Source organism: Phacochoerus africanus, chromosome 8, assembly GCF_016906955.1.
Source record: "Phacochoerus africanus isolate WHEZ1 chromosome 8, ROS_Pafr_v1, whole genome shotgun sequence".
Lineage (NCBI taxonomy): Eukaryota > Metazoa > Chordata > Mammalia > Artiodactyla > Suidae > Phacochoerus > Phacochoerus africanus.
Window position 1 is genome coordinate 48604198 of NC_062551.1, and position 23720 is coordinate 48627917.

A 23720-nucleotide genomic window follows, 5' to 3' on the forward strand; every position below is an offset into this window, starting at 1 on the left:
GCCTGGGTGAACCACTCGGCACAGCCTCGGCCCGGGAGGAAGCACAAGCAGCAATACCCAGGGGCCTCTCTGGGCCTCGGGGCTGGGGAGCAGAGCTACGGCTCACAGAGCAATTCTGCCATCAGGCAGCACTCAGGCCTCCTGCCGCTGCTGTGCCCCAAGCCTGCACCCAGAGGACGTGCTCAACTCACGGAAGCGGTTAAAGATACTGGTGGGCCCTGACCATCCCAACCCACTGGGATGCAGGAGGCTGATTCTCTCCCACCGCCTGACAAGCCCCAGATCCTGTGCCAACTGGACTGGGGTGGCAAGGTTGCAGCGCTGAGAATTCCAGAGAAAAAGCAAGGGCCTCCGTCCAGGAGACTCCTCAAGGGTTTGCAACATGGGTCTGGGGCAGAGGGGAGCTCCCACCCAGAGCTGAGGCTGAGCACCTTCCACTCCTCAAAGGAAAGCTTGCAGGAGAAACCCTCCTGCCCCCTGCAGGACACACTGAGGAAATAACCACATGCCACCTCACTCCATGCTCCTCAAGGGAGCTGGGGGGGACACGGAGGCACACAGCCATGGAGTCACCCGTGCAGGTCACAGCAGTGGAGCAGAGCCCCTGGCCCAGATGGCCCCTCCTCCCAGCACCAGCCACGCCCTGATGAAAGCCACAGCTTCCTCCCAGACCAGGCTGTGCTCGAGGGAAGGCTTGCGGAATAAGGGTCACTGTGTCAAGGAGCCCAGGAGCGGGCAAAGCAAAGCCCCTTCTCGGGAGTCCTGGCTGGAACACCCATCCGAGGAGGCCTCCCCACTAACCAGAAAGGCCAACGCCCTGTCTCACAGAGCACACTGCAGCCAGATGCTGTAGGGATGCTTTACATGAGGCGAGCTGACTCCTGGAGTCCTCCTCACAACCCTGTGTGTGAAGCAGGAACTAGCATTCGCCTCATCCTACGAACATGGAGACGAGGCACGGAGAGGCCGGCGTCTGCCCAGTGACGGCCAGCAACCAGAGGCTCGGGGGCACACGTCCAGCCCCGCTCCGCCAAGCAGCACTAGGCCCGGGAGCAGGGAGCTGGGACCCTGAGTGGCCTCACTTCTGGCCTCCGTCTGCCTCCCACGGCCCCTGGACCCGGCACGGCGGCTGAGAGCATGGACTCTGGAGCCTGATGGGCTGGAGTGAGTCTGAGCTCTGCCCCTTCCCAGAGGCAACACTGGGCAGGCGGCGCGACCTTCCTGTGCTTCAGGGGCCCGTGTAAGGGCACAGTGAAGGCTGAGCAAACACGTCAGAGAGCTGAGAGAATTCTCCCAGCCAGCAGGGCAGCAACTGCCCCCAGTGCCTTGGGCGTGCCAGGCGTTGTTCTAGGTGCTGAGGGTGCCGCAAGGGACAAGCTCCGTCAGAAGAATACAAGTGCATAAAGGCTCCAAGGCAGGGACTGCAGAGGACGCCCCCTCTCAGAGGGTGGTCAGGGAAGGCCTCTCCGAGGAGGTGGCATATAAGCCAAGGCCTGAAAGATGTCCCTGGAATGTGGGACGTCCCCAGTGCCGAGAAGAGGTACTTGGCCCATCGCTATGAAATAAACAAAACGGAGGAAAGTGACAGGAAGGAGGCAGCCCAGTTAAGTACCAAGAGGGAAAAGAAACCAAGCAGAGCCACCAGCACGGCCAAGGGCACAAGGAGGGCGCATGGGTGCGCATGGGTGCCTTCCGAGGAAGGCACAGCAGGTGTGGCCGGAGCCAACAGAGAGAGAGGAACGAGGGGATGAGGGTAGGAGGGAGCACAGGCCACTCCCGGCTCCACAGCCACCGTAAGAGATTTATGTCTTAATCCTTATCATCACAGGAAGTTGTGGAAGGGTTTACAGGGGGGACAGGATCTGATTTCTGCTTGAAATCAGCAGCTGCTGGGTAAGGCCAGGCCTGGAGTGAGAGAAGCAGCACAGGGAGACAACAGCAGCCCCGTGGTGAGAGGTGCCAGCGGCAGAGGCGACGGAGAGGAGAAAGGAGCTCCATGGCGTGGGATGCCCCGGGCCAGGGGCTTTCACATCTCCTTCCGTGTTCCTCACAGCAGCCGGGGGACCGAGCCCCACTGAGAAAGGGGCGGAGTGGCTGATCTGACTCCAGCCCCGGGCTACGCTGCTGAGCAGACCAAACTGTGCCCCCGAAGGCAGCTCGGTGAACTGGAGAGGCCAGGGCTGCCCACGATGCACAGGCCTGTCCTCATCGAAGCTTCAGGAACAGTGACTGACTGCTGGTCTGATGGCAGATGGGGACCTCTCTCCCTAACCTCCCATCCAGGGGTGTGTTCACAGCTAGAGGTCATCTGGGGTTCCCCCTCTGTTAAGACACCCACACATGGGCTGACCTGGCTGACCTGGGCCCAGCCCTGCCCGGTAGGTAAAACCCAGGTCCTTCAGGTCTTCTTTCTTTTATTTTGTAATTCTCTGTGCCTCAGTTTCACCATCATATGCCTGTTTAGCAGGTGAAAAGAACTCTCTCTTAGAAATATTGTAAGGATAGGGAGTTCCCATAGCAACTCAGCGGAAACAAATCTGACTAGTATCCATGAGGATGCAGGTTCGATCTCTGGCCTTGCTCAGTGGGTTAAGGACCCGGTGTTGCAGTGAGCTGCAGCACAGGTCACAGACACAGCTCGGATCCCTCGTTGCTGTGGCTGTGGTGTAGGCTAGTGGCTGCAGCTCTGATTCAACCCCTAGCCTGGGAACCTCCATACGGCTTGGGTGGCAGCCCTAAAAAAAAAAAGACACACACACAAAAAGAAACACTGTATGGATAAAATGAGTTAATATATGTAAAAGCCTCAGAGTAAAGTCTGGCTTAACAGGGAATTAGTTCAATTATTCTTTTATTCATTTAACAAACATTTACTGAACACCTATTACATTCTCCACACAAATAAACAGAAAATGTCACACTTGGTAGTGTAGGTGCTATAAAGAAAAATAAAGCAGGATAAGGGTAACAGAGTCATGGAAGGCAGGGCGGGTCACTCCAGAAGGTGGCACATGAGCAGAGACCTTGCAAATTAAAGAGAACTGTCATCATAGCCGAGGGAAGAGGATTCTAAATAAAGGAAACAGCAAGCACAGAGGTCCTAAGGTAGGAAGCGTGCTTGGAATGTTTAAGGAACAGCATGGAGACAGGGTGGCCAAAGGGAGGGAAGTGGCAATAGGAAATGATTCTGGAGCGGAGGTCAGATCACACAGGACTTTTGTAGAACAGGGGACTGACTTGGGAGTTCACTCCAAATGGGACAAAAGCCACTTGGAGGTCTAAACAGTGAAATTACAGGATAAGACTCACATTAAAAGATCACACTAATGCAGGACTTCCCTGGTGGTCTAATGGTTAGGATTCAGTGCTTTCACCACTACAGCCTGGGTTCAATCCCTGGTCTAGGAAATAAGATACCACATCAAGCCGCTGCATACTGAGGTCAAAGAAAAATATCTATCATACTAATTGATGCACTATGAAGTATACCTGTCAAGACGAGAGGTCTACAAACTTCTCCTGAAAACGGCCAAATAGTAAATATTTTAGGCCTTGCAGTTCACATAGTCTCTGTCACAATGACTCAGTTCTGCCATTGGGTAGCAAAAGCAGCCAGAGATAACTGGTAAATGAATGGACATGGTTGTGTCCCAATAAAACTTTATTTATAAAAATAGGAGGCCGGGCCATCGTTTGCCAGCCTTGCTTCAGATCTTATTTCTGGTTTACAGGAAATAGAGGCACAAAAGAACAAAGAAAACAGTACCCAAGGGCAGTAATATGACACATCCAGAGTATGGGACATCCTACAACTAGCCTGGCTTGTCCAAAAAAAAAAAAATTTTCAATGTCGTTGGGCAGGGAGTGGAGAGACAAAGGCTGGATTAAAAGAGGCCAGAGACAACATGTACCTGGGTTTTTCAAATCCTGGTTTGAAAAACATTTTGAGGACAACTGGGGAAATTCAACTACGGCATGGATATGGCAAGGACGTTAGTAAGTACGTGTTATAATCATCTCAGCTGTGATAATGGCACCATGATTCTGTAGGGAAAAGCCCTTTTTCTTAGGAGGTGCCTGCTGACGATTAAGGGGGAAAGTGTCACAAAGTACGAACAGAAGGTCAGGATTCAGCCTAAGATAGCACCAGACGAGGCAAACGTGACAGATGCTTAACTGCTGAACCTGAACGGAGGGATCTAGCTGCTCAGGCATTATACTATTCTTTCAACTGTTCTGTTCCCTGGAAACAAGCTGGGAAAGTGAGCAGGGGAATCGCTCTAGCTGCCCTGGGGAAGGCATGGGAGGCTGCTGTGGGGGAGCCCAGGGAGCAGGCCACTGCAGCACCCAGGTGACAACCCATCCCAACCCGGTCAGCCCTCTGCCCCACCGCCCCCCCAACCCCACAGCCCAGGCCTGGGCTGGGCAGAGAGGACAGCCTCCCCTTCTGAGTTTCCAGCTCACACCTTCCCTGGGCCTGAGGTCAGGGATCTGGGGCTGGGGCTCAGCAATCCCAGCAGATTTCTCTCCAGAGGCACGGCAGGTGCTAAGAGAAGGAAGCTCTCCAGCCCCACACTCAGTAAATGGATTCTTCCCCAAGCTGAAGAGCATGGGACCTTGCTAAAATGGAAGCCAGAGCAGGTCTCTTGCCTACCACGACGCAATGCTGGCTCCCGCTGCTCCTTCTCCAGGCTTGCCCAGTGCGTGCCAGCTATGGCTGAGTCGAGGGCTTTCTGTTTACCACTCCCCCTGAATCTTTCAGCAACCCTGTGACAAACCCCAATCCATTCACTGCTTGCCAAGCCCCACAGGGATCTCCACCTGGAGTCCAGGCGCCGGCAGAGCTCGCCAGCTTCAAGGCCTCCACCTCCCCTCTTCCAAGACCCCCGGCCCTTGATTCTTTAGTGACGCATAACCCTCTGTGGTCCCTGGGATGGCAAACTGTCTCGCCTCCAGGCCTTTGCTTATGCTGGTCCCTTTCCTGAAGCCACCTTCTTTTTCCCATCTCCATGGCCAACTCCTACTCACTCCTCAAAACTCAGCCCAATACCTAGACTCTATGCACCTACTGGTCTCAATTTGCTTTCCTGGCAGTCCATGTTTTTTGTGTCCAGTTTTCATTTGAGTAACACCTCAGCTGGCCTGAGATGTCATTCTGTCCCCCTTAGTGGGGCAAGTATAGTTTATTTTATTACTTATTTATTTTGTCTTTTTGCCTTTCCTAGGGCTGCACCTGCGGCATATGGAGGTTCCCAGGCTAGGGGTCGAATCGGAGCTGTAGCCACTGGCCTACGCCAGAGCCACAGCAACGAGGGATCCAAGCCGCGTATGCAACCTACACCACAGCTCATGGCAACGCTGGATCCTTAACCCACTGAGCAAGGCCAGGGATCGAACATGCAATCTCATGGTTCCAAGTCGGATTCGTTAGCCACCGTGCCACGACGGGAACTCCAGTGCAAGTATGTTTTAACCTTTGGAAGCTCTGTAATAGTGATTACAGTATAGGTTAATGGTAATACATCTTATGATACTGTTTTGAGCACGCTCTAGAAATGCAGTGTCCCCAAGGGTAGCCACCAGCTACATGTAGCTATTTAAACTTAAATTAATTAAATACAATACAAAATTCCACTTCTCAGTTGTATTAGCCACATCTCACATTTCAAATACTCAAAAGGACATGTGACTACTGGCTACCCTCTTGGATACCCCAGGCATTGAACATGTCTATCATGGCAGAAACTATTCCTGGACAGCACTATTCTAGGGTTCTCCAGAGGATCAGCTGAATCCTCAACCCACAGACAAGCTAAAGGATTGTTTCTCAAAGTAAAGACCAGGAGTTCCCGTCGTGGTGCAGTGGTTAACGAATCCGACTAGGAACCATGACCATGAGGTTGCGGGTTCGGTCCCTGCCCTTGCTCAGTGGGTTGACGATCCGGCGTTGCCGTGAGCTGTGGTGTAGGTTGCAGACACAGCTCAGATCCCTCGTTGCTGTGGCTCTGGCGTAGGCCAGTGGCTACAGCTCCGATTCGACCCCTAGCCTGGGAACCTCCATATGCCACGGGAGCCACCCAAAGAAATACCAAAAAGACAAAAACAAAAAAAACAAAACAAAACAAAACAAAAAAGTAAAGACCAAAGGGACAAAGTGGGGGAAAAATATCTGCCACTCATTACAAAGGGCTAAGCTCTCCCATATATAGAGTTTACAGAAAAAATAAGAAAGACCAAGTACCCGAAAGAAGGACAAAGGATGTGAACAGATAGCTCAGAAGAGAAAGTTCACATGGCCTGTGAACACATAAAAGGACACTCAAACTCAACAAAGAAAAAAGGCCAGTTAAAACCACCCTGAGGGGCCAGTTCCTACTGATCAAGTTGATAACAATTATGTCTGAAAACACAAGGCTGTGAGGACACTCTCCGACACGGCCTAATAGAAGAAATCTCAAAATTACAAATGCATATTCCCTGTCACCCAGCAATCCTACATCTGACAACTCATCTTACAGATTTACTTGCACAGAGGTCAAACAAGATGAGCACAAGGCATTTAAACTATCGCATTGCTTCTAATGAGCCCCAAAGCCTGGAAAACAACCCCAGTCACCATTAATACAGAACTGCTAAACAAACTTGGGGACACAGATGTGTACCTGTTTCTAAAAAAAAAAAAAAAAAAAAAAGGCATCAGCAGGAGCAGCAGCTCTATATATCCTGAAGCAGAGAGAGTCCCCAAGATGCATTACGTATAAAAAGCAAGTTCAGAACACTTTGTATACGATGCCATCTTTTGTGTAAGAAGAAAAAACTAGGGGAGTAGAGCACAAAAGCCTCTATCTGAATGAGCCTGTCCGCTCGCTGTGAAGAAGCTCTCGTAGGACACACAAAAACAGCAATTAACTTGGGGGTGGGGGACAGGACGTATGGGGCTGAAATGAGGGCGAAGCTTTCACTGCACACCTCCTTGTGCTGTTTGTGAATAAATATACCTTCTGATCTTTTTTTTTTCTTTTTAGGGCCTCACCTGCGGCATGTGGAAGTTCCCAGGCTAGGGGTGAAACCAGAGCTGCAGCTGCTGGCCTACACCACAGGCACAGGAACACTGGATCCAAGTCACTTCTGCGACCTATGCCACATCTTGATACCTAACCCCAACTGAGTGAGGCCAGGGATCGAACCCGCATCCTCATGGATACCAGTCAGGTTCTTAGCCGGCTGAGGCACAACGGGAACTCCTTATCTTCTGATTATTAAACATATCTTTCAAAAATCAATGGAGATGTTCATTAAAAAGCAGCTCCTTGAGACCCTTTGCAGATCTCCGACAGTCAGAGGCCCTGAAGTGGCCCGGAGCTCCTTACTGTTACCAGGCTCCACCGTGTTCCAATGTATCCTCCCGTCTGAGGACACAGAGAGGGGGCTGCAGACTGAGAACCCCTGCTCTTTCCAGCTCACAAAAGGGAAACTCCTAAGCAGCGGCTCAGGGAATTCTGTCCACCCGCGTCCCTTCTCCTCACACGGAGCCTGGGGTCCCTCTTAAAGGGCGGCCACGCAGAGGCCCAGACTTGCCTCTCATCCGGGGAGTCCACATGGAAGGTCCTCTCGATCACTGTGGTCCACTGCAGGCAGCGTATGACAAAGGTGTTGGGCCGAGGTCTCTCGGTCTTCATCAGCTGGCATTCTGCAGAAGGGCAATGCAAGCAGGGAGGGTGAGGGGCAGCCCTGCCAGCCTGCAGCCCACATTCCCCGAGCCACCTCATGTCCAGCCCTGTAACACTTCAGTGACCGAGACAGCCCTGGTCATGCCCCCACAGGGTTCAAGGTCGTTCCAGTGAGTGCGTGTGTGGAAGCGGGCAGCCCACCAGACAGTGATGGCTCCGTGGTCAGGGCTGTGACGGGGGGAGCCCAAGAGGCAGCAAACCCAGCTCGGGGGCTCCAGAGGGTGCCCCAGAGGAAGGGGCATCTCTGCACTGGGCCCTGAAGGCATGAGGGTGCATGCAGAAGCCTACAGGTGAGAGAGGCCCCGGCACACTTAGGGAAGAGCAGATTCTGCGCCGAGGAGGGAGGAGTGCGAGGTGAGCCTGGACGGGCCTGCGGGACTCGGAGGGCATGACGGGGAATCTGGACTTGGTTCTGAAGGCAGCAGGCGACCATGGAAGGCTTTAAATAGGGAAGAGACGCGAACAGCTTCAGAGCCCTCTGGTTGCCATGACGAAGGTGAGAGAGAATGGAGGTGGGGACCAGGGAGGAGGCTGGGACTCCCCAGAGTGGGGGAGGGGAGGGAAAGGCGGGGAGACAGGCCACGGGGGGTGGGGGGGGGAGCCATCCGGAATGAGGCCCTGGCTGCCGGCCTGAGGATGAGGGGCAATAGGGCCCTCCCTGAGAGGGAGGTAGGGAGCAGGAGCAGGCCGGGGAGGGAGGGGAGGCTCAAAGGCAGTTTGGGACATGCAGGGAGCCCATGGTGGCACATGAGAAGATATCCAGGGAGAAACAAGCAGGAAGCTGCACAGGACACATGGGGGGTTCAGGTGGGAAGCCTAGGGCTGGGAACAGCTATGCTGGGGCCACCAGCACGTAGGAAAGCAACCAGGACAACAGAGAGGTGAGTGGGACTGGATTCCAGAGCCAGCAGGTGGGGGCGGCCTTGGAAGGTGAGGCTGGGAAGAGGCTAGAGCAGGGGGCGAGCTGGGAGAGGACAGTGGCCTGCGCTACGAAGTAGTAGTAGAGACAAGTGTCTCTGAAATGTTCTTAGGAGGTGGGACAAGGATGTGGTGACCCATCAGGTCAGCAGGGAAGGAAGCTGGCAGGGGGTCGAGGGCAGGACTGTGGTTCTGTGAGGCCCAGGCAAAGGCTCTGAACCTGCCAAGCTTTCACTGGTCAGTGTCTGGCCAGAGGCACCACTTCAGGCACCACGAGAGGCTGGAAGGCTGGGAGATGCGCCAGCTTCTCTCTTCTTCCTGCTCTCCATCGCCGGCCAGCACAGCCTCTGAAGCCCAGACCACACAGGGCTGGAGCGGGGGAGGTGGCAAACACATCCGAGGGCCCCAGACAAGCTCAAAGCCCAGGAATAATCAGGCCTCACGTGCCTCCCCACCGCCCCAAGACTGGCCAGCCACTCCCTGAGCCCCGGAAACACACCTGCTACGGAGAAGTTGTTTAAGGGGGGCAGGGTCTGGTCGGGGGCCTCGGGCCGCTCCTTATAGCCAATGAAGGAGCCGTCACTCTTCAGCAGGAAGTACCGGGGCCTCCAGGTCTTGATGTATTCACCTGAGCGAGGCGGGGCAGGGAAGAGGTCAGGGCAGCCAGCCCAGTGCACCCAGGGCCTCCCAAGGGGCACCACATGAGGAGGATGGAGGGCCCTGGCTGACGCAGGCTGGGCCTGGGCTGGGCCCAGTGATCCAGAGGTCATGGCTGTCAGGAAGGCGCCTGCTGCAGTACCCAAGGCCTCAGCGTGTGGCCGGCAGTGAGCCATCCTCGCCAGCACGTGGCCCAGTCCCACGGGAGGCCTAGGCTTCCAAACACACATGCCCTGTGGCCCTGAAAGGCCCAATCCCATGGGCTAGTATTCACCAGTACAGCTGTGCAGGTGGATCAAGTGTCAAAACACCATGCCAAGCTGGGTCGAACTACAGCTGTGCCCTCTGAGTGCCCCTTGACCCCTTTCATTTGTTCTAACCATGAACGTCCTGGCACCCTGTGTGTACACACGCACACACGCACACACACGCTACGAGGCGAGGACCTACTCCTTAGAGGGTTGCTAAGGACTAAAATGAGACACTGAAACACATATCCACGCAAAAACTTTACATCAACGTCCACAGCAACATTACCCATAATAGTAGAAAGCAGAAACTCAACAGCCCATCAACTAATGAATGGATAAACAAAATGTGGCCTATCCACACAATGAGATATTATTCAGTCATATAAAGAAATGAAGTGTTAATACATGCAACTAGGTGGATGAACCATAACTTATGCTAAACGAGAGAAGTTTGTCACAAAGGATCATAAATTATATGATTTCATTTCTATAAAATGTCCAAAATAGGCAAATCCATAGAGATGAAGAGTAAATCAGTGGTTGCCTAGGCCCGAGGGGGGCGGAGTCTGGGGGGAAATGGGAGGGTGATGGCTGCGGGGGAGGGGGCAGGTTCCTTTTTCAACCAGTGAGATGTTTTGAAATGGATGACGGTGACGCTCAACTCTAAACACGCTAAAAGTCACAGAACAGCCCTTTAAAATGGCTGAATTATATGATGTGTGAATTATATCTCCAGCTTCTAAAAAAAGCGAGAGAGAGATGGCAAATATAAAGCAAACACAAAACGCACAGCCTGGCTAGGGCCCAGTACACCAAGAAATCAATAAAATGCTTTTTTCATCACGCCACTGGGCAGGCACAGAGTGTGCCAGGCCCTTGACTCACATGGCACGTGGGGAGGCGGGATGGCAGGGTGGGTTTCAGTCAGTCGCCTCAATTCTCTACGTCTTTGTTTCCTCTAACAGGAAATCCGGTCATCGATGCTGATGACTAGACAATACCATTGTGGTACTTTTGGCCAGGCACTGTCCCACGTGTCTAAACAGGTTTTAACTTACTAAATTCTTTCAGATGTAGACACTAAATTTGTGTATATAACGCTCAAAAACTAGCAAAACCCCAAGTTCAAAAGCATAATCAAAGCATTATACACCATAACCAAGGAGGCCTGAAGGGTGGTTCAAATATGTGGAAATCAATGTGCTACACAGCAAGCGAATAAAGGGGGAAAACAGCAGCAAGATCATTTTCAATGGTGTAGAAAAAGCATCTGCCAAAATCCAACAGCCTTTTCTGATAAAACTGCTCAGCAAGCTGGGAAGCGAAGGGAATTTCCTCCATGGGAGGCATCTGTGACCACACTCACCAACGACAGACCAAAAGCGTTCCCCTGAGATCAGGGGGATCCTGCTCTATTAAACACTGCAATGGAAGTTCTGGCCAGAGAAAAAGAAAAACATAAAAAGCATCCAACTTGAAAAAGACTAAGTAAAACTATATTTGCACATAACATGATTCTATAAATAGCAAATCACAAAGAATCCACAAAACAATTACTAGAACTAACATATCCGGCAAAGGCCACACACAAAAACAAGCTGTGCTTGGAGTTCCCGTCGTGGTGCAGTGGTTAACGAATCCGACTAGGAACCGTGAGGTTGCGGGTTCGATCCCTGCCCTTGCTCAGTGGGTTAAGGATCCAGCGTTGCTGTGAGCTGTGGTGTAGGTTGCGGATGCGGCTCGGATCCCACGTTGCTGTGGCTCTGGCACAGGCCAGCGGCTGCAGCTCTGATTCAACCCCTAGCCTGGGAACCTCCATATGCCTCGGGAGCGGCCCAAGAAATGGCAAAAACAAACAAAAACAAGCTGTGCTTCTATATACCAGCAATGAATAACCCAAAAAAGAAATTAAGCAAACAATTCCGTTTACAACAGCACGAGGAGGCAAAGATTTAAACACCAAGAACTACAAAACACTGCTGAGATTAAAGACTTAAATGCAAAGACATCCTGTGCTCATGGGTTGGAAGACTTGCTATTAAGATTGCCAATACTGGAGTTCCCACTGTGGCACAGTGCATTAATGATCTGGTATCGTCTCTACAGTGGCTCAGATCATGGTAGGTACGAGTCCTGGCCCAGTACAGTGGGTTAAGGAGCTGTGGCTCAAATTTGATCCCTGACCCCGGGAACTTCCATATGCTGTAGATGAGTCAAAAAAAAAAAAAAGATTGCAATACTATCCCAAGGCAATCTACAGACTCAACACATCCCCTATCTAAATTCCAACAGCCACCTTTGCTGTTGATGAAGAGGACCCTCAAATTTACATGGAATTCAGATTCACATAGCGAGGGGTTCCAAATAGCCAAAGCAATATTGAAAAAGAACAAAGTAAAAAGACTCATACTTCCTGATTTCAAAACTTACTACAAAGCCACAATAATCAAATCAGTGTGGTATAAGGACACATATAGACACCAATGGACTAGATCTGAGAGTCAACAACTAAACCTACACACCTATGATCTATTGGTTTTCAGCAAAAGTACCAAGGCCATTCCATGTGGGAGGACTAGCCTCTTCGACAAATGGTGCTGGGACAACTGGATATCCATATGCAAAAGAACAGAGTTGGATCCCTACCTCACACCATATACCACACAAATTTATTTATTTATTTATTTTTTTAGGCAAGAAATAGATTTATTAAGATAGGACACGTGTGAGAGATGCTAGTGGGCAGGCACAGAAGCTCTGCCTACCACATAAAAATATTAACTCAAATGGATCTACCTAAATATAAGAGCTAAAATTATAAAGCTCTTGGAAGAATATACTGGAGTAAATCTTCGTGACCTTGGATTTGGCAACAAATTCTTAGATTTGACACCAAAAGTGCAAGCAACAAAAGAAAAAAATAAAGAGGACTCACTGAATGAAAAACTTCTGTGCAAAGGATGCTATCAAGAAAATAGAAGATGGGGAGTTCCCGTTGTGGCTCAGCATTAATGAGCCTGACTAGTATCCATGAGGACGTAGGTTCAATCCCTGGCCTCACTCAGTGGGTTAAGGATCCAGAGTTGACATGAGCTGTAGTGTAGGTTGTAGACACAAGTGGCTCAGATCTGGCATTGCTGTGGCTGTGGTGCAGGCTGGCAGCTATAGCTCTGCACTGGGAGTTCCCACTGTGGCATAGCAGGTTAAGGACTCAGCATTCTCATGGTGGCACAGGTTCAGTCCCTGGCCCAGTGAAGTGGTTTAAAAGAATCTGGTGTTGCCGTGATTGTGGCTGTGGCCAGCAGCTACAGCTCCGATTTGACCCTTAGCCTGAGAACTTCCATATGCCACAGGTGCAGCTGTAGAAAAAAAAGAGAAAAAAAACTCTAAACGAACAGGTGTGGGTGAAGATGTGGAGAAATTGAAACCCTGTGCATTGCTGGTGGGAAGGTCAAATGGGGTAACTGTGAAAGTTCCTCAAAAAGTTAAATACAGAAAACATTGTAGAGTGTACATATAGAATGTATGGCACAGATCATAAATGATATATATATTATCTAATTATATAGGATATAGTAGATTATAAATATAGAACACACGGCCCAGCAATTCCACTTCTAGGTGTATAACCCCCAAAAACTGAAAACAAATACTCAAGGAGTTCCCATAGTGGTGCAGTTGAAACGAATCTGACAAGGAACCATGAGGTTGCGGGTTTGATCCCTGGCCTCACTCAGTGGGTTAAGGAGCTGGTGCTGCCGTGAGCTATGGCGTAGGTTGCAGAGGCAGCTCAGATCCCGCATTGCTGTAGCTGTGGTGTAGGCCAGCGGCTACAGCTCCATTTAGACCTCTAGCCTGGGAACTTCTATATGCCGCGGGTGCAGCCCTGAAAAAAAAAAGCAAAAAACAAAAACAAAACAAATACTCAAAACATTTGTACACAAATGTTCATAGCGTACTATTCACAACAGCCAAAAGGCAGACATCATTCAAATGCCCAATGGACACATACATAAACAAAATATAGTATATTCATACAATGGAATACTGTTGAGCCATAAAAAAGGAATGAAGTACCAATACACACCACAGCACAGATAAACATCAAAAACATTATGCTAATAAGTGAAAGAAACCAGACACAAGAGGCCACCATGTTCTATAATTCTTTTATACGAAATGGCCAAAATAAGTAAATCCATAAAGATGAAAACAGGAGTTCCCATTGTGGTGCAGCGGAAACAAATCTGACTAGGAACCATGAGGTTGCAGGTTCGATCCCTGGCCTTGCTCAGTGGGTTAAGGATCCGGTATTGCCGTGAGCTGTGGTGTAGGTCGCAGACGCGGCTTGGATCTGGCATTGCTGTGGCTCTGGCGTAGGCTGGCAGATGTAGCTCCGATTCAACCTCTAGCCTGGGAACCTTCATATGCCAAGAGTTCGACAAAAAAAAAACAAAAGGGATTGAGAAAAAAAAAGACAGAAGACAAACTGGTGGCTGCCAGGGGCTGGGAGGAGGTGGACTGAGAACTGATTACTTATCAAGTCCAGGGTTTCCTTTTCGGCTGATGAAAATGTTTTGGAACTAGACAGAGGTAGTGGTTACACAATACTGTGAAGGTACTAAAGGCCATTGAATTGTACACTTTAAAACAGTTAAACTTTTTTTTTTTCCTGCGTTTTTAGGGATGCACCCACAGCATATGGAAGGTCCCCAGACTAGGGGTGGAATCAGAGCTTCGACTGCGACCTACACCATAGGTCATGGCACCACCAGATCCTTTAAATCACTGAGCAAAGCCGAGTCCTCATGGATACTACTTGGCTTTGTTATCACTGAGCCACAACGGGAACTCCTAAACAGTTAATTTTGTGTTATGTACATTTTTACCTCAATTTTTAAAAGAAAAATAAAACCAGAAGAATTCACCTATACAGGGGAGGTCAGGACAGGAGAGTGGTTACTGCTTGGGAGAGGCAGAGGGGCGTCTGGGGATTGACTTCTTTTTTCTTCTTTTGGACCACACATGCATGTGGAAGTTCCCAGCCAGGGATGGAACCCTCGCCACAGGGGTGACAATGCCTATCCTTAACCACTAGGCCATTGGGAAACTCCTGGGACCTACTTATTCTATTTTTTGAACTGGACGCAGGTTTTGGGGTGAGCTTACAATCCAGGCACTGACCTGTGGTACCACATACGCGTAAACATACAATGGAATATTGTTTGGCCATAAAACAGGAATGAAAAAAAAGAAACTTTTTGGCAAAAACACCCTCACAAAAATGCCACCTTACAGACGAGGAAACTGAGGCAGAGAGGGCCCACACCTGCCTGAGGCTCACAGCTGTTAACTGGGGAAGTCAGGCCTAGAAAGCAGGTTCGCTTTGTCCCGAGCCCATGTTCTTGATCACTGAGCTGCCTGCCTCTTAACTGACAGACAGGGCCTGGCCCGCCAGAGTCTGGCAGAGGGTGTGCTGAGGCTGTGTTGGAAAGGGGACTCGAACATGGCATGAAGGACCCATTCCTTGCGTGGACTATGCTGAGTGAGAGGCAGCATGTGAGCCAGGTGCTGGCTCAGGAGTTCATGGGCCCAAGCATGAACCTCCACCCTGCCACCTCCTTGCTGAAACTTTGGGCAAGTCAGTCTTCCTGCTGAGCTTCGGCTTCCTGGTCTGCAAGACAGTGCCTACCTCACAAGATAGGGATAGAAATGGGGGGGACAAAAAAAGGTGGAATTCTTTATGGCACAGTGGATTAAGAGTCTGGCATTGTCACTTCCGTAGTGTGGGTTTGATCTCTGGCCCAGGAACTCCCACATGCCTTGGGTGCAGCAAAAAAAAAAAAAAAAAAAAGAAAGAAAGAAAGAAAGAAAAGGAACAAAACTAGGCCTGCCTAAAGCAGAGCCCTAGGCCTGGCACAGAGCAGGCACACAGTAAACCAGAGCTGCTGTTATTTTAACCACCAGCAGAGGGGTGGGGTAGCGCAGGTTTACAGACAACTAAAGGGCCCACCTTGTCTTGCCCACCTCTGTGAGCTGCCACTCAGAATGACAGGCACTGGGGAGACCAGTATATATGGTGCCAGGGCAGGTGGCCTTCTCAGCAGCTCATCTGCCTCCCCCCAGTAAGTAGGTGAAAGGAAACACTGAAGGCCTGGGAGGGGGCCTCACACACACACAGACACACACAGACACACACAGACACACACACAGACACACACACACACACACACACACACAATCCCAATCATTCATTCAACATTACTGAGTGCCTACTGCACGCCAAGCACTTTTCTAGGGCACTGGGGATATCTCAGTGAACAAGCCAGGTAAAAACTCCTGCCCCTGGGAAGCTGACAGTCTCAGAGGCCTGAGCTGTTAGCCCGTTTTACAGATGTGAAACCAAAAGTCAGAGAGGTGACAGAGCTTACCCAGTCACACAGAGAGGAAGTGGCAGAACCTTGACATCTGCCAAGGTTCAGAAAGCTCTAACAGCCCCAAACTCAGGGCCCTATCTGGGCAGGTAGGCCTAAGTGTCTCGAATGCCACCCTGCCTGGAAATGGGTCTCCGCTGCTGATGGGGAGGCCCAGCCGGGGGAGCCGCCTCCGCCCCTCATCACCGCTCCGTGTCAGGGGGCTGGGACAGGGCAGGATGGGCGGGCACTTCTCCCAGTTCCTACAGGGCCAAGCCCATCAGCCTCCTGGCCCCCTCCAAATAGGCCTGGCCCAATCCCCTCTACAGACTCACAGCTGTCCCTTCGCCCTACCCCTGGCTAACTGTGGGGCTCATGCCCTTGCTTCCTTCAGATCTTTATTCCGACACCCCCTCAGGGAGGCCCTCCCTGAACCCTCCGCTTAAGATCAGACCCCCTCCCCGGCTCACCCCCCCCCCACCCCCATGGCCTCACCACATGCCACACAGTGGTCTACTTGGGTGCCAGCCGCCCTCCCTACCTAAGGTAAGACATGAACGGGGTATGTACACATTGACTGCTCATCAATAAATGTTTAAAAATGAAAAAAAAAAAAAAATCCATAGGAGGTGGAGGACTTTTACCCTCCTGGTTCGCCTCTGTATCCCCAGGGCCTAGACCAGTGCCTAGAACACAGGAGTGGCTCCATAAATGTATGCTGAGTGAATGAAAGCACACGAAGCACGGCTACCCCCAGGCCTGGCACCCCCCTCCCCAGGGAGGGTCCACGGAAGCCCGGACAGTCTGCCTCCTCCACTCCCCGGCGGCGCCTGCACAGGCCGACCATGCGCAGGCTTCTTCCCAGCTGCCTCTGCACGCAGCGGTTCTGAGACGGGCCCACCTGGAGTCTAAGGGTCTCTTAGTCTCTTCCCTGACTTCGTTCCCTGCTGCCCACCGGCACAAGGAGATCAGCTTCACGGCGTCCTAGGCGCCAGGGTCCGAGGCCGTCTCACCACTCCGCCGGCCTCCTCCAGCTCTCCCCCACTCATTCTGCTCCGGCCCCTCTGGCCAACTCTCCGTCGCAGGCACATCCCACCTTTGTGCTTGCTGTCCCATTCCCTGGGACACCCTTGCCCAGCTATCTGCATGGCACACTCCCTCACTGCCAGGCCTCGGTCCACTGTCCCCTCCTCAGAGCTGCGTCCCTTGAACCCCGTCTTTCTCCAGCCTGTTTCCCTCAGAGCTCCTTTTCACAACAGCACTTACCACCACCTGACAGCATGGATCTGTTTATCTGTTTACTGTCTGTCCCCAGCACCCAATGGACTGCAAACTCCATGGTGGCACCACCATGTCCCCAGAGCCTGGGATGGCCAAGCTGGCCTCCTACACACTCCACGAGTATCTGCTGATTGAATAAAGGCTGAAGAGCATCAGGCTGTGTTACTTCAGTGAAGGGATTTCCCCGCTCTCCAGCCACTCTGGCCAACCCTCTGTTCCTGAGAGTTGACAGGACCTCTGATGCATGAGCAGAACTCAAGGCCTGGCTGGGGGGCTCATGCAGGGGGTCCAGCTAGACCTGGACACTCAGGCCCAAGCATCGTCACAGCTCCGCTGCCCAGACCTCCCTCAAAGATTCCATGAAACAGGCTTGTCAGGAGCTGTGGCCTGGGGCAGGTGGCGGGGGAGACACGCAATCCTCTGGGCACAAGCAGCCCCTTACCACGCTTGTGGAGCCAGCCTTCTTTGATGACAGACACCTCATTCATGGTGGCAGCGTGACACGCTGTCACCTAGCTCGGGACAGCTCAGGGCAGCAGGACATGCAGGAGGCGTGGTGGACAGAGCACAGTCTGCAAGACAAGAGAGAGGAGTCCGTCAGCGTGGGAGGGGGATTCGCCCCGGCCCCGCCGCCCAGCACAGCCTGCCTCCCAGGCCCCTCTGGCTGCTCTGACCTGCTGGAGCCAGGGAGGGTAGGGAGACCTGCCCCCCGGGCCCAGACTGAGGGGGAGAGAGGGCCTCATCCCCAGGGACCCCAATCCTGGGGGGAGGGACACAACCTGCCCTCAGAGCCCTACTCTGGGAGAAGCAGAGCTCCCTAGCCTGGCCCTGCACTCAGGACACCTATGCTGAGCAGAGGCAGCCCCCCATGAACCCCCACTCCTGGCTGGGCCGAGCAGCTCCACCCCCTGCGTCACTCCCATGCCCCAGTGCTGAGGTCACCTGGGATGAATTAGACAGCCCTGAGCACCTGAGGGAGTGCTCAAAGCCACCAGCATCTGCCTGCCATCCCCAAATACACATGCACGCGCGTGCACACACACACACACTCCTCTCCAAACCACGGAGTCATCAACCTGCCACCTTTAGCAAACCAAGTACTGCACCAGGCCACCTCGTGTCGCTCCCTCAGCCTCAGTTCCCTCTTTGTCCCCACCAGATAACAGGAAAGAGAAAAAAAAAGATCTTGGCGCTCCGAATCTTGAACAAGAAAGCAATCCACACACTTATCTGGGGTTCAGGAGACAGTCCTGGGGGCTCAACCAAGGCCCTGGTCCCTTCCCCAAGACCTCTGCTTCTGTCCTCAGGGACCAGCAGCCGACAGACTGACGGACGCCAAGGCCGCTGCTTCGTCTCAGGTTCCCGGGCGGAGGGGAGAAGGGGGGCAGGCAGCCACCAGCTGGGCCCCTACCTGGAGCCACAGGCCTGGACAGGGGCCATGGAGTCCAAGGCGCCTTTCGCCTCTCCTGGCCTGGGGCTATTTGCGGACAGCAGGTCAGGAGCTACGGTGGCCCCCAGAGAAGCAGCAGCTGGTTCTGGGGACACCGTGGGCATCAGCTTTCTCTCGTGCCCCAGGGGACCTGGCGGGCCGGACACACTACTGCATGTGACGGTGGCAGGCTGCCCAGGCCCTGGGCAGAGGAAGGGAGGTAAGTGGGAGGACGCCGGAGGAAGACAAGACGGACAGTGACAGGGAAGTAAACAGCACAGTGAGAAATCACGTTCCAAACTCGGAGCTGCAAAGACAGGGCCCAAAAGGGGCTCCCTCCCCGGCAGGTACTCCAGGAGCTCACACCTAGTGACCAGCAGACCTTCGCTCCTAAAAATCCCACCAGTCTGCGCTTCTATCTCTAACGAGACCAGGGTCTCCATCCCAGCCTCCCTTCAAGGTGGCTCAGGGCCAGCTCCATCCTCTCGAGGCCTTGCCCCACCTCCTCCCTGGCCTCCCACCCTCCAATCTGTCTCCCATTCAGCAGCTAGAGGAACCCTCTAATCCGACCCCTGGCTTCCTTAACTTGGGACCCCAGGCTCCTCAGGCCCTGGCCACTGCTGAGCTGCACTCCGGCCGCCCTGCTCAGCCCGGCAGTCCATCGACCCGGCTTCCTGACCGCCCCTCCCTCCCTACCTCCCTCCCCTCCCTGGCTTCCTCCCTGGGCTCCCAGCCTCTGCTCCCAACTCCTATACTCCATCCAAATCCAACCCTGTCCCACTCTGTTCAAAACCTTCCCACGGCTCCCCAGTGTGTTCAGAACACAGACCACCACCCATTCCACCATGAGAATGCCCCGTATAAGCCGAGAGGCACCTAGAAAGCCCTTAAGCCAAGAGGCTAATGACCCCTCCTCCCTCACCCTCACTCTCTGCCAGGCTTCTGTCACTCGGCCCCTTCTCTCTGGCCTCCATCCCCAGTGCCCTCTGTGAGCTCTCCCTCCTCCTTAAGGTCTTGGCTGAACCCGTGCCTCCTCCGGGGTGCCCTCCTGACTTCAGAGGCTGCACTGGGTGCCCCTCTGGTCAACGCTCTCATTCAGGGCACCAGCCCAGTGCCTGGCTCTCTGCTGAGTGAACAATGAAAGAACCCAAGTGCCCTCCACAGACTCCCAGCCCAGGACCAGACACAGCCACGGAAACAGTCCCAAGCTTATTCAGGTCATCAATCTTTTTTCCTGAGTACGTCCAAAGCTCCAGACTCTGTCCTGGGTGCCAGAGACAGAGTGTCACTAAGAAACAGCCCCCACGTTCAGGAAGCTCACATTCCGGTGAGGAAGGTAGACAACACACAGGCACAATGTCAAGTGGTGAAGTAAAATAAAGCAGGGGGCAGGCCGAGAGGGAACAGGTGCCATGTTGGCCACACAGCACGGGGGACATGTGAGCCCACACCTGAATTAACCAGGAGGGCCGACATGCAGGGAACGAATTTCAGGCAGGGGAACAGCAAGTGCAAAGCCCCTGAAGAAGCTTGGGAAGGAGACTGGGGAGTGTGGTGAGCCGCCCGGGCCAGCAGGGCTCCAGGGTAAGGCACTGGCCATGGTGGGCAGGGGGAAGGCTTAGGGTCTGGAGGCAGAAGGTGGGGAGTCAGGGAACCAAGGACTTCCTCTCCAACACAGAGGCCGCCACCACGCTTCCCCCTGGTACAAGCTCGGGTCAGAAAGGGGATGGGTTCTCAAACAGGGCTGGGATGGAGAACTCCGAGGCCCGAGGAAGGGTGGATGTGGAAGGGAAGGCCAGGGGCCTGCGACCAATCTCGGCTCTCCCCGCCCCTCCCCACCCCTCCTCTCTCCTCCCGCAAGCCTCTGTGACTCAGGAGCACCAGGGCGGTCAGCAGAGGCTCGGCCCACTGCCTGGCCCCCAGCAAACACCCAAACACGTGGCTCCCATGGTCAGAGAGAGAGAGACAAGTAAAGGCAGCCAGGTGTGGGCCAAGAGCGGTCAGGGCTGCAGAGTGCGAGAGCCAATGCCAGCTGGGCGGCCTTGAGTGCACCCGTGCTCCCACAGTCTCTCCTAAACACCCCCCACTGCCCCACCAGAGGGCCGTGACCATGCCCGGGGGAGGGCAGGGCCTGAGAGAGGGGAGGCATTAACCTTGGATCTCCCAGCTGAGGAGTGGGAGGCCCTGGCTGCTGTTGGGCACACCAGAGCCACTTTTTACATTCTCATTTTAGTGACTAAAAAGCCAGCGGCAGCTTGGGCGAGGGCAGGGGGAGGAACTGGAAGATGACCTGCATTTGCCTGGATCCTGCCTGTCCTCCCAGCAAGGGTGGCGCCTCGGCCGAGGTGTCTGTGACGCAGTCTTGCAGTGATGAAACACCATCACCACAGCCAAGAAGATGGCCCGCTCCCTGGGGAGCTGCCAAGGGAGGACACCCAGACCTGCCTCGGGCGTCAGCACAGGGGCCTGCCTGGCTGCCTCGTGGGCAGCACACCCCACAGCAGGGAGGGCCTGCAGGGCCCCAGCCCCACCCGCTGCTCCCTAGGGTGTTTGGCTTCAACTGGCTGAGGGTCCGAGCAGGAGATAAAGCAGTGGGCTAGAGGTGAGCCACCTGGGAAGCAAGGTAAAAAGAATGAGAGCATCTTATAGGAAAGGACAACCACACAACCAAGGAACGAAGAAAGTTTCATTAGCATCAGGGAAATGCAAATTGAAACCACCCAAAGAGTTCCTGTCGTGGCTCAGGAGGATGAAGGTTTGATCCCTGGCCTTGTTCAGTGGGTTAAAGATGCAGCGTTGCGGCAAGCTACAGCATAGGTCACAGACGCAGCTCAGATCCTGTGTGGCTGTGGTGTAGGCCTGCAGCTGCAGCTCCAACTGACCCCTAGCCTGGGACCCTCCATATGCCACAGGTGCAGCAGTAAAAACAAAAACCTGAAACCATCCACTAGGATGGCTAAAATTTAAAAAACTGACAAATGCAGTCAAGAAGGTAAAGGTAAGAGTTCCCGGTGGCCTAGTGGGTAAGGATCCATCATTGTCACTGCTGTGGCACAGGTTTGATCCTTGGCCTGGCAATTTCCACAAGCCATGGGTGCAGCCAAAAAAAAAAAAAAAAAAGGTGGTAAAGGAATCATTACTGGTGGGAGTATAAAATGGCTCATCAGAGTTCCCGTCATGGCTCAGTAGAAACAAATCTGACTAGTATCCATGAGGATGCAGTTCAATCCCTGGCCTCACTCAGTGGGTGAAGGATCCGGTGTTGCTGTGAGCTGCAGTATAGGTCGCGGACATGGCTCGGCTCTGGCATTGCTGTGGCTGTGGTATACGCCAACAGCTACAGCTCTGATTCGACCTCTAGCCTGGGAGTCTCCGTATACCACAGGTGCAGCCCTAAGAAGACTAAAATAAAATAAAATAAAATGGTTCGACCACTATGAAAAATTGTTTGGCAATAAGAATTAAAACTCAGCCTGTGCCTAACCTATGACCCAGCAATTCCACCACACCCACAACGAAATGAGCCTATTTGTTGAGCAAAAGACATATGCTAGAATGTTCACAACAGCAACACTCACAGTAACCTCAAAACTGGAACCAGACCAGGTGTCCCCCAACAGGAGAATGAACAAACCAAGGTAAACTCATACATGACAACGCCGCTCAGTAAGAAAAAGGCCTGAACCACTGCTACCTACCCTTACACGGAGTGAAAGAAGCCAGAAGCACAATCACGCATCCAGTAGGAGTCCATGGACAGCAAGTTCAGAACAGGCAACGGGACACAATTTGTTTTTCACTAGTTAAACTGTGCAGAAAATCAAAAATGCGAACATCCAAAAGTCAGGACAGTCATTACATTTGGGAGTAACGGGGGGGTGGGGTGGTTCTGGGAGCTAATAATGTTCTAATGTCCCAGCTTTACAGTCACCTGTTACACTGTACAGTATAAAACACACTGAACAGGGAGTTCCTTTCATGGCTCAAGGTTAACAAACCCAACTATTATCCATGAGGACTGGCCTCACTCAGTGGGTTAAGGACCTGGTGTTACCGTGAGCTGCAGTGTAGGTTGCAGATGCGGCTCAGATCCTGAGTGGCTGTGGCTCTGATTTGACCCTTAGCCTGGGAACCTCCATATGCCCTGGGTGAGGGCTTAAAAAGCATTGTTTTGTGTATCTTATGACAAAATAACAATAAAAAAGAACCTGCATTTGGGAGTTAAAAAGATACAGGGAAGCTGAAACCCGGCCTCCTGGCTCCAGGGCTCCCCCCAAACCAAAGGCTGGCTTGCCTAGATTTCCACTTCAAGGCCAGGCACCAATGAATAATCTGGGGTCCAGAGGTTCCGAATTTCAACCCCAGGTTCTGCTGTTTCTCAGCTGTGTGGCTGCAGCCAAGTGACACCCTTTTGTGCCTTCTGCTCCCATTTGTACAATGATCCCCCCTGGGGGGTGGGGAGAAGGGGGGCTGGAGTCTTGGTGAGAATGTTTACACAAGAAAGCTGAATGGGAATGGAAATCACAGGCAGGGGTCAGCTGGTCAGGGTGAGGGGAAGTGACCGAAGAGGGGCTGAGAAGGGGGCCTGTGACCATACCGGCAGGACGCAACTGACTGATTTTGGCCATGCTTGTGGCATGCGGAAGTTTTCGAGCTAGCTGGAACTGAAGCCACAGCAGTGACAATGCTGAGTCCTTAAGGCCTAGGCCATCAGGGAACTCCTGATTCTCTAAACAGCTGCTAAGGACGTGGGTATCACTGACTCGTTCAATTGCATGTCTCACTCACTCTACTAAGTTATTTCCACTGGCCCGTCTCCTCTCAGTGGTTTCCAAACCGTAGCTCCTTCAGGAGCTTCATCTCACATTGCTGGGGTCACATCCATTAGAGGTGATTTGCAGGATGACGCAGGGCCAAGGGGAGTGAGGCCCTCAGAGGACTGCCTCAGCCCGGCGGCCAGCCCTGGGGACAGACTGGCTCCTAGAAAGGGTCCTTCCAAACCTCCTTCCTCACCTGTAAAATCAGGGCTGTTGTGGTTCCC

At 52.8% G+C, this 23720-nt stretch overlaps 1 protein-coding gene across 5 annotated transcripts in view; it reads right to left on the reverse strand.

The window, feature by feature from the left end:
* Nucleotides 1–23720, reverse strand: part of AKT2 (AKT serine/threonine kinase 2) — a 61355-nt gene that overhangs the window by 11376 nt on the left and 26259 nt on the right. For 3 of the 5 annotated variants that reach the window (XM_047793996.1, XM_047793993.1, XM_047793994.1), the window contains exons 2-4: nucleotides 17693–17822; nucleotides 9148–9276; nucleotides 7579–7690 (exon numbers count right to left, since the gene is read on the reverse strand). In XM_047793996.1, coding sequence (XP_047649952.1) covers nucleotides 7579–7690; nucleotides 9148–9276; nucleotides 17693–17738 — 287 coding nt within the window. In that variant the 5' untranslated portion in view covers nucleotides 17739–17822. Of the gene's footprint in view, nucleotides 1–7578; nucleotides 7691–9147; nucleotides 9277–17692; nucleotides 17823–18476; nucleotides 18593–22377; nucleotides 22488–23720 lie in introns of those variants that run through there. The other 2 variants (XM_047793995.1, XM_047793998.1) reach the window with 2 other exon arrangements.